Source organism: Carettochelys insculpta, chromosome 32 (assembly GCF_033958435.1).
Source record: "Carettochelys insculpta isolate YL-2023 chromosome 32, ASM3395843v1, whole genome shotgun sequence".
In the NCBI taxonomy this organism is placed as follows: domain Eukaryota; kingdom Metazoa; phylum Chordata; order Testudines; family Carettochelyidae; genus Carettochelys; species Carettochelys insculpta.
The window spans coordinates 5,089,323-5,105,709 of NC_134168.1; the positions used below are offsets into that span (position 1 = coordinate 5,089,323).

Below are 16,387 nucleotides of genomic sequence, written 5' to 3' on the forward strand. Positions count from 1 at the left end.
GTCGTTGGCCAGTGGCGTCCAAGATTCCTCATCGCTCCCACTTGGAAAGAAGGGGAAATTGCAGAGCAGTTGGTTCCCCAGATACCCTGTGTCATTCCCTGGGGAGGGGGACCAGGCTGCCCTGTTAGTGTGTATCTCCCCTGAAACCTGCTCCAGCAGCAGCCGCTCCAGTGCCGAGCTACATCCCTGAGGGCAGAGGGGTGACCCCATCTGATGTCTCCATGCCAGACCACAGTGAGGGACATTCCCCATCACCACGAGTGGTATTCAGCCCCTCATTGGCAGCCTCAGCAGAGACAGAGGTCTGGACAGGCCATGAAGCCTGAGACATCACCCCCCATTACTCTTTTCAGGGCCCATAGATGTGAGGCTCCACCTCAGTATGGGCTTCTACAGAGTACTGTGGACCCTGGGCACAGACCCATTCCCCCATCCAGCAGGATATTAAAAGCAGAGGCCCCTAAGCCAATGTGGTAGGTGGAAAAAAACGCCTCCCTCCTTTCCCCCCCTCTGGATGAATCTTCTCGATTTTCTTAGATGCCTCTAGCTACTCCTGGGCAAAACTGAGAGTTGCAGGGTGTATCCTATGGTTAAAGGCTACATCTGCTGTAAAGCATGAGATGACCTTGATCAGATACCATATGCTCCTAGTGTTTTGTTTCCTTCTAGAGAGCCCCGCTGGGTGTGATCCTTCTGTATCTTATCCTGAACACTTATTTCACGCTCTCCTCTGTGACTCCAACCCTGTCCCAGAGTCTTGCCCATCTTGGATCCCTCCTTAAGGGGCCTGTTCTGCTCACGTGCCTGCAACCTATTGCAGAGGGAAAAAATCTTGAGACATAGCGCAGAGGGCTGAGCCTTGCAGGGAGTAAGGCTGCAACCACAGAGCCAGGCAATCCAGAGAAAAAGCCCTGCATCTGGAGGTAGCAGTCAAGAGTGGAGCTGGGCATGGTGAGCTTCAGGGGGGTGACCAAGCAGAGGTTGAGTCCACCAGCCAAGAGGGCTTAAAGGTCCCACTTGCAGTGGTGGAAGGCAGTTGGGGAGAAGGGTCCTGGACCCAAAGAAAGTGTCTCACCTGCAGCACACTCAGGTTCTGAGGAGGAGACCTGGGCCCAACAAGGAACAGACTGGCACCTGCCCTGATATTCCAGAAGCATTGGGTGATGTGTCTGTGTCATAGACTGGAGTAATTTGTTTTCCCATTCACTTTTCTCCATTTTTTGATTATTCTGTCTTTTTTTTTTTTTTAAACATATTGACTGTATTTGCTTTGAAATACACATACTAATTAGTGGGCCAAGAAATATTCAGTGTGGAGGGAGGACCCTGCAATAGGGCCACCAAGCCCTTGCCAGCAATGCCTGCAACAAGGTTGCGGGTTGATTCCTCCTACAGGAATCCTGTCTCCAGCCTTATTGGGGTTACAAGGACTCTGCCACACGTGAGTGGAAGGGGAGTCCTCGGCCTTGGCGAGGCCTCTGGGTATAAGAACTGGAAGCGGCATCTCGGATCCTTTCACTAGCCCATTTCACTGAGTGAAGGGGAGTCCTGAGGTCAGAGCAGCCTCTGGGAATAAGTGGAAGTGGGGACTCAGCTCCTTTCACTGTCCTGTTTCACAAGCACCCACCCAATCGGCAGAGAAGACTGACCAAGTGTGAAATATGAGTTTTCCATGGGAGGGGTTATTTCCTGTCCAAGAACTCTTCCCCCACCCCAGCACATCAGCCAAACCATCGCAGAACATCAGAGGACAAACCTTTTGCTGAGTACTCCTGCAACCCATGGAGCAGCGAATGCACGTCAACTTCTCCCATCCTCCTGATCTATTGGGTGGTGGGGGGGAGGGAAAATCCCTGACAAGAAGAACCTTAAAAAAAAAAAGTGGCACACCAGAGACCTCCAAGGGTCTCTCTCTTGGGTCTTCGTACAGCGACCCTTTAACTATAGCTCTGTCACCCTTTGGATGTAGACAGTAAATATGGTGGTTGTGTTTGCTGGCTTTAACCTGCAGCTAGGGCTGATCCCCATGCTGATACTCCAAGTGCAGAAGGTGGGGGCCCGCAAGAGACGGTCGAAAGACCTTGCCCCTATATGCTCTGCTTGAAAGCTTCCCAAGGCCACAGATTCCCTGAGCCGGGGAGGTAAATGTCTCCATCCTCTGGAATCCCAGATAAGATGAACTTGACACCATCTGCTCCTCACCTGCCTGGTTCCTCCAGAGATCTCGGTGACCTATGTGGCCTCAACCCCCTGTGGTCTCAACCCTGACACTGAAGCTTGATCCTTCTGGGTCCCTCCCCAACCAGCCTATTGCCCTGACACGCCCCTGGGATGCCTGACCTGTGGGATTCTCATTCCACAAGCTCCCCAGCTCCAGTTACCACCCTGTGTGCCAGCGCAGGGTCAGTCTCCATCACACGGGGTCAGGGACTGGGGATTGGAATCGTCCCCTCTCCCAGCCCTGTCACTCGCCTCTGCAAACTCTCCCTGCGCTGCAGCAGAGTTTGCAGGTGTTAGCTGAAAACTTGCTAAAGCTGCTGCAGGAGCAGGGGGCTGCGCTCAGAGTCATCAAAGAGAACGAGAGATCCCAGCTGGTGAGATTCACCGAAGGCCCCAAGGAGTCTGTGGTACAGCTAGACCGAGGTCCATGAGGTGTATCTCCACTGGGGTCAGCGTGAGCAGATCCCTGCTGGGGGCAATGGGCTGTAGCTCCTGTGGAGTCAATGGCATGAGACCCCAGCTGGTGTGCGTGAGGTTCCCTGAGGGCGTCTAGTGCTGTGAGGCACGTTGCCACCACCTGCTCTAAGCCCAGGCCAGGGTGATCCTCAGCCTCAGCTCCACAAGCTGCAAGTGAACCAGGAGCCCACATTCGTCACCAGCTAAATCTCAGGATAGAACCAAGCAAAGTAACAGTCGGTGCTTCTGTGACTCTGCGTGTTGAAGAAGTTCTCCGAAGCCGTAAGGCTGTAGGACCTCCAAATTCGAGAGGGTGGAGGGTTGCGGGCTGTGGGGGGAAGCCCTTTCAGAAGTAATTTGGAGTAAACGGGGCTAGACCCCAGCTGGGGTAAATGGGCTGGTGCTGCTTTGGAGTGAAAAGGAGAGATCTAATCTGGGCTGAACGGATGGTTGGCTGTTTGGAGTCGATGGAGCCCGATCCCCAGTGGTTTCAATCAGTGTAACTTAAGGGATACGTCCATTACTCCATTTGAGACACTGGTGAACTGCAGGACAATTCATCCCCCCGGGGCTGCTCCTCCAGCCCTGCCCAGCACCACCGTATTCAGTTACAACAGGCAGAGCCAAACATGGAAAAGGTGCCACAAAGTGGGAGGCTGTTCTCAGTCCCACCCGCTAGGAGATGCTGCTGCATGTCCAACCTCCCAGCTGAGCGGTGACTCTGAGGTTGTGACTTCCTCTGCCCGCATGAGAAGATAGGGGCCCATCCGCCTCCCGGCACCCAGCTGGGGTTTGTGGTTGAGCTGGGAAACCAGTTCCCAGCTCGGCGTGACTAGCTCGGCATGGTGCAAATCTCCTCCTGTACAGAGCTACCAGCTCAGCATGGAGCTAAGTCTCCTACTGCCTCTGCTGAGTAAATGACCTGTCTGGTCACCCAGCTCCCTGTGTGTCTGTCTGCAAAGTCCCCTCTTCCTGCACCACAGCCCCTCTGCATCCTTGTCTGCTCCCCAGAGCTCTCCTCCTCTCTCTGCTCTTTTCTTCCAGCCCCTCTCCAGACTTTGGCCTGGCTGGTGTCCCCTGAAGGGACCCATGTCCCCTGCACTGGCTGAGAGGATTGAGGTGGGTTGAGGGAGTTGTGGGCCGGTGGAGCTCAAGACTCCTCATCTCTCCCCCTTGGAAAGATGGGGAAATTGCCGAGCAGTGGGATCCCCCAATACTCTGTGTCATTCCCTGGGGAGGGGCATCCGGCTGCCTCATTTTCACATGTCTCCCCTGGAACCTGCTCCAGCAGCAGAAGCTCCAATCCAGAGGCCATCCATGAGGGCAGAAAACTGACCCCATTTGATGTCTCTTTGGTGGGTTCCACCCCAGGCCAAAGTGGGGAAAATTCCCCATTATCATGAGTGTTGTTCAGCTCCTCATTGGCAGCCTCAGCAGAGCCAGCAAGGTCTGGGCAGGTCATGGAGCCTGAGAATCCCCCTCCCCATTACTCTTCGCAGGGCCTATTGAAGAGAGACTGTGTTTTGGAGAGGGTTCCTCTACCACAGTATGGGCTCCCCCGAGTCTTCTGGGCCCCGAGTAGAGACGCGTCCCTTTGCAGCAGGATATTAAAAGCAGAGAACTCTAAGGAACATAGCGGGTAGAAAACCTCCCCTCTCCTTTCCCTCGTCTGGATGACCCTTCTCAATTTTGTTAGCTGCCTTTCTGCTTCTGCCGGGCGGAAGTGAGAGTTACAGACGTGCAGGGTATCAGAGAGATTGCCGTGATATCGTCAAACCAACAGGAAGTCCTGTGTCCACTCGACAGAGGTGTAGGGGGCATCCTATAGAGAAGTCGACATTCCCTGGAATTCGGGAGATGACCTTGGGCTTCCATTTGCCCCTAATTCCCCAGGTCTTTCTCGTGATCCACGCTGGGTGTTCTCTTTCTTCTGCATCTCAACGAAAACCCTTGTTCCCACATCCCCTCTGTGCCTCCAGTGTTGTGCCTGAGCCTTGACCCACTTGGATCCCTCCTCAATGAGTGTGTTCTGCTCCCATGCCTGAGAAGCATTGCCGAGGCTATATCCTGAGGCACAGCTCGGAGGACAGAGCCTCTCTGGGAGCGGGGCTGCAGCCGCAGAGCAGACGGGCCAGAGAAACAGCCCTGGAGCTGGAAGAAGTTGAGTTAAGACAGGAGCTGGGGCATCCTGCAGCTGGGGACGGTGAGCTGCAGGGGTGACTCAGCCCAGGTTGACTCCACCCGCCAAGAGGCCTTGCAGGCCAGGCCGGGCATGGACAGCTGATGCTGGGAGAAGGGCCCTGCCCCGCCAAAGGAAGTGTCTCACCTGCAGCCTCCCTACAGCACAGCCATGTCCTGAGAAAGAGGCCTGGGGCCTACAATGCTGGGACCTGCCTTGATATTCTAGAGGTGCTGTGTGACGTCTCTGTGCCACAGGGTGGAGTAATTTGTTTTCCTGTTAATTTTCCACTTTTGCTCAGTCTATCTTTTTTTAACAAAATGACTGTTGTTTAAGAAGTTGTGTGCTCTTAGGTCTACATGTAATCACCAGCGGGTCAGCCAAATATTCCACGTGTAGGGAAGATCCTGGAATGTGGCCGACCTAGCCCCTGCCACTGGTGAGTTCAAGAAGGTTGGGGGTTGAACTCCAAAGAGGAATTGTGGGTCGAGCCTTGTTGGTGGCACAAGGACTGTGCCACACAAGAGAGTGGAGGGGAAGTCCTCAGGCTCCCAGAGGACTCTGGGTTTTAGAAGTGGAAGGGGGAACTCAAATCCTTTCACTGTCCCAGTTTAATGGGGTCTTGTAGAAGATCAGAAAGTTCCTCTCAAGAGTGGGACAATTTCCCAGCTTACACTAGGCCAAGCTGACTGGGGTGTAGATTTACAAGTGTGTCTTTGTCTTTCATGTTAACAATGCAGGAAAGCCGTTGTGTGATGCTGCCTGTTATCGGGTGGTCTTTAAGTGTTTGCGCTGAAGCTGGAAACACTCAGCCTATGGGCAGAGAAGTGTGAGCAAGCATGAAATATGAGTTGTTCATGGGCGGGGTTATTTCCTGTCTAAGAAACCCCCCTAGACATCAGAGAAACCATTGCAGAACATCAGAGGACAAACCCTTTGCTTATTGCTCCTCCAGCCCCTGAGGTGGAGAACTCACGTCAGCTTCCCCCATCCTCCTGATCTCTGGGGGAAGGGAAAAATCCCTGACAAGAAGAACCTGCCAAATGAGAGGCCAGAGACCCCTAGGGCTGCCTCTGGATCTCCCTCCAGTGACCGTTTTAATTGACAACTGCTACAGTTCTGTTCCCCTTTGGATTTAGATAGTAACTCTGTGGTTTGGGTGTGTTTGCCGGCTTTCAGCTGCTGTCAGGGCTGATCCCCTCTCTGAGACTCCGAGTGCAGAAGGTGGAGGCCCTCAAGAGAGCTTAAAAGTCTTGACTCCATTGGCTCTGCTTAAAAGCTTCCCAAGGTCACAGATTTCCTGACCTGGGAGGTAGATGCCACCAGCCACGTGAGGAAACCCGGAAGCCCAGTGCAGAAGTAGAACTATTTCAGTCTCAAAGCTGTGATGCAAAGAGTGTCCTGGCCTGGGGCCACTTTGCCGTACCAGGCATGATTTGCATGTCTGTCGACCGGAATAGTCAGAGTCACTTTTATTTCACCAGGAAACTCTCAGCTGTGGTTTCTCAGAGTGCTGCTTTGATGGCCTGTCCCATATGTACCGACTCAGGTTGTATTCCTGTGTGACATATTGTACCTGAATACAATGTGAGTTGTGGTTGCAGGTCCCGGCTATGAGTCACATTGATATGAAGTGTCATTTTGTACTTCAGCAGAGGCTCAGGCAACTGTGCTAACTAAGAGTGTGTGTCTGCCGTCCCTGGGGATGGAGTTATATCAGCTTCCCACGGCCCCAGAAGGGAAGCAGCTTTGCGTTTTCAAAGTGCAGAGCTAGGGCAGGTGTCTGAGCTGAAAGAAGAACCTCAAACTCCACATGATTCACGCCCACATGGGGATTGACTGTGTGTCATTTTTCCAGGTAGGTGGGTGCCTCTTTGTCCAGGAGCAGTTGCATAAGTCACAGGGAACCTGGAGTCCCCCCATATGCAGAGAGTAGTACAGATTAGTGCTGAATTGATCAGCCTGTCTTTTGACAGGTAAGCACAGCCCATTAAGGGCTTATAACCAACTTTTTGACTATTTAGACGTTTTGGATGGGAGGATGGTGTGAGCCTGTATTTTGCCATGTTTGCCTGGGTGTTGTATTTAAAATACCTGTTATTTTCCCCAAACTTTTTAAACTACCCTTTGCTCCTCTCTCCTTCAAAATCCCTGTGCCCCTCATCAACTAAACAGATGCCCAATATTTGTATTTTACAGCTACCTCTTTTCAAATTTCTAACTGTTCTTTAATAAGCTCTAATAGTTGGACTTATTTAATAGAAAATACTTTTTCCTGTTTTTTATTTTATTTCCTTAAAGTTTGTTTTTTTAACCCACCTCCCTTTGCCAAAGACAGCATTAGCACACACTTTCAGCTCTAGTCAGTCTTTTTTAAAACAATCTCTCCTCCCGCTCCCTAACCTACTTTTGTTATAGTCTTTAATTTCTCCCTAGCTCACTTTCAGATTCATCATTTTTGATTATCAAAAATGTCTTGCCTTTTCAGAACCGAGTGAAATGTCTCAAAACGAATTCTCATATTATTGTGCCCAGCAAAAATGTGACTGATGATCCCAACTGCGTAAATCAGGAGAAATGTGATAGAAGCAGGAACATAAATGCTAAAGATAGGATGAAAAGGTGTCAAAATATTTGGCGATAGATTCTTTTGAGACTTATATTCATCTTTGAGCTTCAGCCCCTATCTCTGGTCGTAGCTACTGCGCGTATCTGAAAAAAAGCTACCTTGGAGGCTCCAGGTGACCTACAAACCCTGGACACCAACAGGGAACTCCTGTGCAGATGCTCACAGCACTGGGGGCCCTGATAAGCCCTGCCAGGACCTCGTACTGTGAATATTTAGTGTAGCTGCTTCCTAGATTATTCCTACCCCCAGGAGATTGATTGGTTTCCATTGCATAAAGCCAGCCTGGCACCACCAACAATCAGTCGTCATCGCTACACAGAGTCACTGGAATGAAACTGTTTTTTCAAGGCAGAAATGTGGTCTCTAAAAAGGTCCCCACTCCCTTTGTAGTGGCCAACTGATGCTGACAGCTGAGGCAGAGACCAGCCACCTGTTACTCCTCCTGTGGCCTGAGCATCCCGGGCCAGCCAGCAGATGCCAAAGAGAGAGGTCCTGTCTCTCGCTGGGGAACCTGTGAGCACAGTGCAGGGTTTGGGGTCAGTGAGGTACAGGGATTGTGGGATGTTTCCCTTGGGGAAGTCTCCATCCCTCTCCAATTCCTGAGATGAATGTTACCTTCTCATCTGTGTCCTTCCCCTCCCCAGAGACACACAAAGGCTGATCCAGAGGAACAAGAGAGCCATGTTGGATGCCTGGTCTCTTTCCATTGGGCAGCCCTTTTCTTGTCCTGGCTCAGCAGCCATCTGTTGTGTTTCCTTCAGAAGGGTGGCCACATCGGGCAGACAAGTCCTTTGGTGTCTTGCGCAGACTCTTTGGGTGGCCGGCTTTATATCTGGACATGTCCCCATGTTATGAGTTGTGTGGGCATGGCCGGGAGGGCAATGTGTGAGCTGAGTAGACATAGCAGTTCTCAGTGCTGTGACATGGGTTTGTTTAATCTGCTCTTAGAAATCTCCAGTGATGGAGAGTCCACAACCTCTCCTGCACCAGGGGGACAGCCGTGTTCGTCTGCATGTGCAAAAACAGTGAGGGGTTCCGTGGCAATTTATAGAGTCACAGATATTGTGGTGCAAAAGCTTTCATGGGCAAAGACCCACTTCATCACATCATAGTTATAAGAGCGGAACCACCCTAATGCCCCAGCCCCATTTCCCTTGCTGCAGCTGAAGCCCTTTATTTCTTCTCTTATCTTCTTAGTCAAGGAGAATGTTTTTACACACTTCCTTGTAACAACTTTTGAAGCTGTAAGAGAGAGGTTTGAACAAACAAGCCTACAACAGCCACTGCCGAGCTCCTCTCAGCCCTCACACACCACACAGGGAGATGCTCTCAAAGCTCTTGTGAGGTGCCTGTGCAGTTCGCTACAACGGTTAGGTGGAGAGGAGGAGGTGTATTCAGAGCTGGTTGAAAGGTTTTCTCTTCCCTGAAGCAATGACCAGGGACATCTGCCATGTAGTCGAGGCAGGCAGGCACCTAAGGCTAATTAAGACTTCTGCTGGAGTGCTGTATTAACCTGCTCTTTGTTGAGAGCAATATCAGCTCCCCAATCTGTGTAACATCAGCCCGACATCCTACGGGTGTCTCCTCCACATATCTCCCAACATACTCAAAATCTGATGTTATACCCTCAGGTTCACAGAGTTGCCTGAGCAGGTGCGACCACCATAGGCTGAGGTGATACGGGATTGGACCATGAGGTGCGATGGGAGAATGGAAAGAGCCCAGATGATGATGAGGGGAATGAGGAGGACAGCCAGGATGTGAAGGTCCTTCATTCAGCTCATGTATCCAAGGATACCTCCTCCATGAAGCAGCAGGTAATGGGTGAAGGCAGGCTGAGTGCGGGAGAGCTGTTTATTTGTGTACTACACCCCAAGATGATGTGCCCTCTATCGTGTGGGATGTGGGGTGCAAAGGGGTCTTATGGAAACAAAGTTCAACCCAAAGGGCCTATGACTGACCTTCCTCAATCCCAGCACTTGCCATGCTTGGAAATCCTCCCCTTGCTTCAGGACAACAGTCAAACTTCAACTTTGAAAGGCACCCCCGGCTGCAGCTGGGGCAGGGACTTTTTCCAGAGTCTTCCCAAGACACAAGTGTGGGCCAAAGAGGTTGTCGATGGGAGTGAGGGAGGCAAACTCCCAATTGGTGTGGGTAAGTGTAATTCCAGGGGTGTTCCTTTACACCAGCTGAGACACTGGACCAATCGTGGACCAGGGGGTGGTTCACTGGCCCAACTCAGAGCTGTATTCAATTGCAAAGCCAGCGAAATATTAAGAAAGCGGGAAGGAAGTGGACATCTTTTCTGAGCTCTGCCCACAGCAAGATGCTTCTGGCTGTCCAGCTGCCCTGCTGTGTGGTGACCACGCCTGAGGATGTGACTTCCCTTGCTAGTGTGACTGGGGAGGGGCTGCGTCTGGATGGAGCTTGTGACTGAGCTGAGAACGCAGCTCCCAGCTTAGAGTGACCAGCTCACCATGGCGCTCATGTTTCTTCTGCGTCTGCTGGGTAAGTGAGCTCCCTCAGCACCCAACTCCCTTGTGTCTGTCTGGAGAGAACCCCATCCTAGTCCCTCAACCCCCATCTGCATCTCCACCCCCACCCCACAACTCTCACACCCTTTTTATCTTCTCTTTTAGCCTCTCTCCAGAGTCTCCCCAGGCCGGTGTCCCCGTCAGGTAATGATGTCTCCTGGCCTTGCTTAGATGCTCCCAGTGGTGTGGGTGGCTGGGAGTTTAGGGAGGTTCTTGGTGAGGGAGTTGGGGATTTCTTTCCTCTTCCAGTGTGAAGCTTGGAATTACAAGGAAAGGGGGACCCCGGTGTGCTCCCCTGTCATGCCCTGGGTCACTAAAATCGCCCATGGAATCTGCTGCAGCAACAGCAGCTCCTCCCCAGAGTCACATCGGTGGGGTGAAAGAGCAGAGACAAGAGACGGCTCATTGGGGTTTCCCTTTGGTGGGTCCCAGCCATGGACATACAGAGAACATGCATCCGTCTGCCCATCAGTGTTACCCCTCTTTTGTACCCTAAGCAAAGAGCCTGGGCAGACCATGGAAACTGAGCGCCCACCTCCCCACTACGCTGAGTATCTCTGGGCAGGGGCTCATCTGTGTGGGGCCCTCAATGTACGGGAGAATGTGTCTCTGTCCCTAGTCACTGGGCTCTCACAGAGGACTCGGGGATGGGTCAGGGACTCAGCACCACCCCATGGGACATCGTATTCAGGCTCAGCAGAGGAAATTTAGTCAGTAGAAAATTCTCCCCTCCTTTTCCCTGATCCAGGAAATCCCATTTATCATTTCTCTTTGCCCTTCTAGCAAGTGCTGATGGGTTCTCTCCTGTCTTCTCTCTCTCCCCAAATGGAGACCATGGGGTGAATTCCCTGATGGGATTGGGGTTCTTGGGCTTTAACCATCCACAGCCCCTCTTCTTTTTGCGCTGCTCTTCCCCCCAGAGAAAGCATGTGGGAATTGGGGGTGGCTAGTGGTGAGAGAGACTCTCCCATGGGCAATACGCCCCCACCTGCTCCCCGTGGATTGAGAGAGAGGAGATCCCAACATTATGGATGCATGAAGAGGGACCTCCCTGCTCCTGCTCAGCTCCTTCGTTGAGGAAGGCAGAACCTCTCCTGCACTCCCATCTCCTTCAATAGCAGCTGGGCACCGTTTGGGTCCAACCTGCCCTGTCTTCTTCTCTGTGTTTGGGATGGGGGGAGCCGCAGACTGGGGGGAATGGAGGGATATGTGGGCAGAGCAGGGTGTGGCATAGGGTGTGAAATCACATAGGTGGGGAGCTGGAAGAGAAACCTCCTCAGTGAATTTCCCCCAGGCCGTGAGATGCACCTGGTCTGTGTTCAGGTCTGTCGAGGATTCATCTCTCCCGTCTTTTACCTTCCCATGCCATTGTGACCTCTCCCTCTGCACTCACCCTCTGCCTCTGTTCTAGGTCTCCTGCCGGCCCCTACACTAACACGAATCCGTGAGTACCCTGTGTATGCCCCAGGGGAGAAGGTTGATCTCTCCTGCCAAGCTCCTGCGGGGAGATATGCTAAAGAATACAGATTCTTCTCTCAGAGAGGGCAGGGGAGCCCCATAAGGGTCTCACAGGATGAAGCTGTACCACAGATGCTGGCGCTCCCAGCGGAGAAGGGAATTGTTGGGTCCTACACCTGTGCGTACCGGGAATCCAATGGACAGACCTTCTCTGAGAACAGCAGCTCTGTTTCCGTAGCACTGGCAGGTGAGCCCCTGTTTTCTTTGCTTTCAAGGGATAGTCGCTGGGAACGTGAGCTCCCCCCAGGGCTCCAGTTTCACCCCAGGCTTTGGCCCAGACTGTCCCCCGTATCTCAGACACTCTGTGACGGCCTCGGCAGGTCCCCTCAGAGCTGGAAAGACTGGACACTGGCAGGGCACTGCTGTGGGGAAGCTCACAACACTGGGGACCTGTCTGGGCACTGCCAGTGCTCGGGGGTGAAAGTGCCATAAGAACAAACTCTTGAACCAGGACACAGATTTGGCCTGTAAGGGATCCTCAGCCCCAGTGCACTGAGCAGCTGATTGGCAGAGCTGAGACAGAGACCTCCTGTCTTTCACCTCTGACGATCTCAGGGCCACACGGCCCAGCCAGGGGACCCCACACAGAGAGGCCTTGCTCATGTCGGGCACCGTGTGCTCACAGTGCAAGTTGAGGCTCAGTGAGGTACAGGGGTGCAGGGCGAAAACCACGGAGAAGTCTCTATCCTCTGGAATCCCAGATAAGATTAACTTGGCACCATCTGCTCCTCACCTGCCTGGTTCCTCCAGAGATCTCGGTGACCTATGTGGCCTCAACCCCCTGTGGTCTCAACCCTGACACTGAAGCTTGATCCTTCTGGGTCCCTCCCCAACCAGCCTATTGCCCTGACACGCCCCTGGGATGCCTGACCTGTGGGATTCTCATTCCACAAGCTCCCCAGCTCCAGTTACCGCCCTGTGTGCCAGCGCAGGGTCAGTCCCCATCACACGGGGTCAGGGACTGGGGATTTGGATCGTCCCCTCTCCCAGCCCTGTCACTCGCCTCTGCAAACTCTCCCTGCGCTGCAGCAGAGTTTGCAGGTGTTAGCTGAAAACTTGCTAAAGCTGCTGCAGGAGCAGGGGGCTGCGCTCAGAGTCATCAAAGAGAACGAGAGATCCCAGCTGGTGAGATTCACCGAAGGCCCCAAGGAGTCTGTGGTACAGCTAGACCGAGGTCCATGAGGTGTATCTCCACTGGGGTCAGCGTGAGCAGATCCCTGCTGGGGTCAATGGCGTGAGACCCCAGCTGGTGTGCGTGAGGTTCCCTGAGGGCGTCTAGTGCTGTGAGGCACGTTGCCACCACCTGCTGTAAGCCCAGGCCAGGGTGATCCTCAGCCTCAGCTCCACAAGCCCTCCCACTCCTGGCCATGTGGGCTGAGCTCACCCTGGGCGGGAGCTGCCCCCTCAGGTACCAAGCAGGGGATGCTGAGCCCACTGGGGCTCCCAACAGTGAGATCTCTGGTGCTCAGTGTTTGCACGGCCTGGGGGAACATGACTCGTGGGCACTGAGCTGGGGCTGGCTGAAGTCTGTGTCCAGGATCCCCCTCTCTTCTGCCCAGAACTGCCTCTTCCTCCCTCTGTGTCACCAAGTTCTAAAGTGGGAACCATCTCCTCCCCGACCCACTTGTGTTTTCCAGCTCCTCAGCTCACCGTGTCCCCAGAGCGGCTTCTCTACACCACTGGGGAATCTGTGAATCTGACGTGCTCAGGTGCTGGGGTTTCCGACATGTCTGGGGTCCGGTTCTTCAGGAACGGACAGTCACTGCCAACCCAGGAATTCGGCCTGAGTCCCCACAGCTATAGAGCCTCCATCCAGCTGTCGGTCACGGAGCACCCTGCAGAGTACAGCTGTGAATACAATAGAAGTGTGAACGGGAAAGAGTTCACATCAGAGAGGAGCCAAAAGGTCCTCATTGCTGTGAAAGGTGAGACCCTGTTTGCTGCTGTTTGCTGGCCGATGATGAGGATCAGTGATGTAATTTAGAGGGAGATTTGAGAGGGTCCAAAGAAGAACAACTAAAATGAAGAGAACTCTAGAAAATATGAGCTGGGAGAGAAGAGTAAAAGAAGTGGGTTTGTTTAGTTTGGAAAAGAGAATCTGAGAGGGGATGTGGTCGCTGCTTTCAAGTACCTAAAAGGGTGTTTAGAAAGAGGAAGGGGAAAAAATATTCTCCTTGGCCTCTGAAAATAGGCGAAGAAGAAATGCACTTGAATTGCTGGAAGGAAGGTTTAGGTTGGACATGAGGGAAATGTTCTGGCTCTCCTGGCGGTTATTTACTGGACTAAATTGCCTGAGGAAGTTGCAGATCCCAGTCGGTGTCAATGGGCCACAGTTCTTCTTGTGCTTCAGTAGTGTCCCATGCGGGAACCATTTGCTCCCCTGAAAGTCTTGTCTGTTCCAGATCCCCTGTCATGTCCCCAGCTCACCACGTCCCCAGAGCAGCCTGTCAGCATCACTGCAGAGACCATCACACTAACGTGCTCGGCTGCGGGGTCTCCAAACATATCTGTGATGCAGTTCTTCTGGGATGGCCAAAAGATGCCTTCCAAGGAGCTCCCCTCACCACTGGACTGTTACACCCGCTCCCTTAAGCTGAGTATACCACAGGTTCTAAAATACACCTGTGAATCCTGGAAGACGGAGTGTGGGCAAGATAAACTATCAAACAAGAGAGAGGGAGAAGGGACAGGTGAGTTCCCAACTCTTGCTGGCTCGTTGGTGAGGGATCTCTGCTCCATTGATGGGAAGAGACACATCTCACTTGGTCAGCACAGGATAGTGTGAGTTTTAAGCTCCCTTTCTTTGGCTAGTGCCCACTTTGCTCGCTGGTTGATGTTACGGGAAGTCTTGTTTCATTCCCGTTCAGTGGCTCCCAACGCCATGGAAACATTTGAAAAGGTTAATATTTGGGGATATGTAATGAAACCAACCAACCATCTCTCCTCTCTGTCTGTGCTCAGCCGGGAAGGATCAATCTGAGCAGTATTATTTGGCAGCGAGTGGGGAATGGTGTGGGGAGCTCACAGAGGTATCATCCCAACTGGCAGGGATCCAGTTCTTAGCTCTTGGCCCAGCAGCTTCATTCATAATTTTTATCAGGGTGTGGCTCACTTAATGGCGTCTTAAAGAACCCCTTGTCAGCACCAATCCACCAGGGTTCTCTTGTACATAAGTGTATTGGAGGGGATGGTGCTGTCCTGAGGTTCTCAGCATCCTTGTCGGGATGACCAGAGGTCACATATTTTCTGTCAACGGAGGGATTCGTTTTCTGAAAAGGGTCCCCAGTCCTGGTGGAGTGACTGACTGATGCTCACAGAGGAGACAGAGACGACCCACCCTTTTCCCGGCTGTGCCCTGCGTAACTCAGCCCAGTCAGTGGGTCCAACACACAGAAGGTCCCGTTCCCTGATGTTTAAGAGATGGACACAGTGCAGGTGGTGCTGTCAGAAACAGGGAAAATTCCCCACCTCCCTCCAAACCCTGCTGCTGGACATAATACGCGACACTTACTGCTGCCTCCAGCCCTTCCAGGATGGCACTCTTGGAAATGAATTTTACTTCCATAGCCAAGGCCAAGATGTGATGGGATTCAGGGTCCCCAGGCTCTGTACCTTGTCTGCAGGCAGGAGTGACTCTCTCACTCGGCAGGAGAACAGCGGGTTTATTAGCCGACAGGACGCAATGTCTTACAGAAGCGTCAGTGCAGCAATCACAGACAACCAGTCCAATCCACACTGGGGAAAGGAGGCTCCAAGGGGGTCCCTTGGAGCTGGGGCCTTGCCCCCTCCTTTGTCTCGCTCCCTCCCAGCCAAGCCCAGCCCAGTCTAACTGCTTTCCAACTCCCAGTTCCAATTCAAACCCCTCAGGCTCCATCTTCTCCTCTGTTTGCAGTCCAGAGGCGTCACCTGGCCACCTGGTTACACTCAGCAGGAGCCTCCCACCCTCTGTGAGCCACTCACATACACACAGGTATCCCTCACTACTCACACTAGACCAGCCCTATAAAACTGGAAGGAGGAGCAGGCTGGTGAGACCAAACTTGACATGGACAAGACAGCGAAGTGTTGCTTCCCTGGGAAGTGAGCTTCCCTGGGAAGCTGGGATCTGAGAGCAGCCCCACTGACCGTAGCCACAGCCCTGTGAATGTCTCTGTGCTCAGCATCCCATTGGCCAATCTCAGCAACACCAGGGAATTCACCTGTGCGTACGAGGAGAATGTGAAAGGGAGGTGGATCCCATCCCCCCAGAGCCAGGCTGTGAACATCACCAGGAATATCTCCAGGACAGGTGTGACTGATCAAATACCTTCAATCAGCTCCCTGTCTTGTTGCCATGGTTGGAGAGCTGTCCCCAGGCAAGTCCATAATAGGCAGGGAAACAGAAAGATGAAAAAGAAGCATAGAATCATAGACTCTTAGGGCTGAAAGGGACTTTGGGAGGTCGCTGAGTCCAGCCTCCTGTCCAAAGCAGAACCAACCCCAACTAAATCATCCCAGCCAGGACCTTGTCTAGCTGGGACTTCAAAACCTCTAAGGATGGAGATTTCACCACCTCTCTGGGTCACACGTTCCAGTGCTTCATCACCCTTCAAGAGAAACTTTTTCCTAATGTCCATTCTTCTCCTCTGCCCTTTGAGACCATTGCTCCTTGTTTTGCTGTCCTTCACCACTGAGAACAACCTCTCTCCATTCTCTTTAGAGCCCCACTTCAGGAAGACTGCTACCAACTTACCCCTCCTTCTTCTCTTTTGCCCATTAAATAACCTAAATCCATCACCTTGTAGGTTGTGTGCTACTGCTGCCTGAGAATTTTGGTTGCCCTCTCCAGACCTCCTCCAATGCATCCATATC

At 52.6% G+C, this 16,387-nt stretch overlaps 1 protein-coding gene across 6 annotated transcripts in view; it reads left to right on the forward strand.

The window, feature by feature from the left end:
• The first annotated feature begins 9,697 nt into the window (after window positions 1-9,697).
• Window positions 9,698-16,387, forward strand: part of LOC142004666 (Fc receptor-like protein 5) — a 40,328-nt gene continuing 33,638 nt past the window's right edge. For 4 of the 6 annotated variants that reach the window (XM_074982300.1, XM_074982298.1, XM_074982299.1 and 1 more), the window contains exons 1-5: window positions 9,698-9,992; window positions 10,124-10,162; window positions 11,430-11,723; window positions 13,174-13,461; window positions 13,939-14,226. In XM_074982300.1, coding sequence (XP_074838401.1) covers window positions 9,962-9,992; window positions 10,124-10,162; window positions 11,430-11,723; window positions 13,174-13,461; window positions 13,939-14,226 — 940 coding nt within the window. In that variant the 5' untranslated portion in view covers window positions 9,698-9,961. The remainder of the gene's footprint in view (window positions 9,993-10,123; window positions 10,163-11,429; window positions 11,724-13,173; window positions 13,462-13,938; window positions 14,227-16,387) is intronic. The other 2 variants (XM_074982302.1, XM_074982303.1) reach the window with 2 other exon arrangements.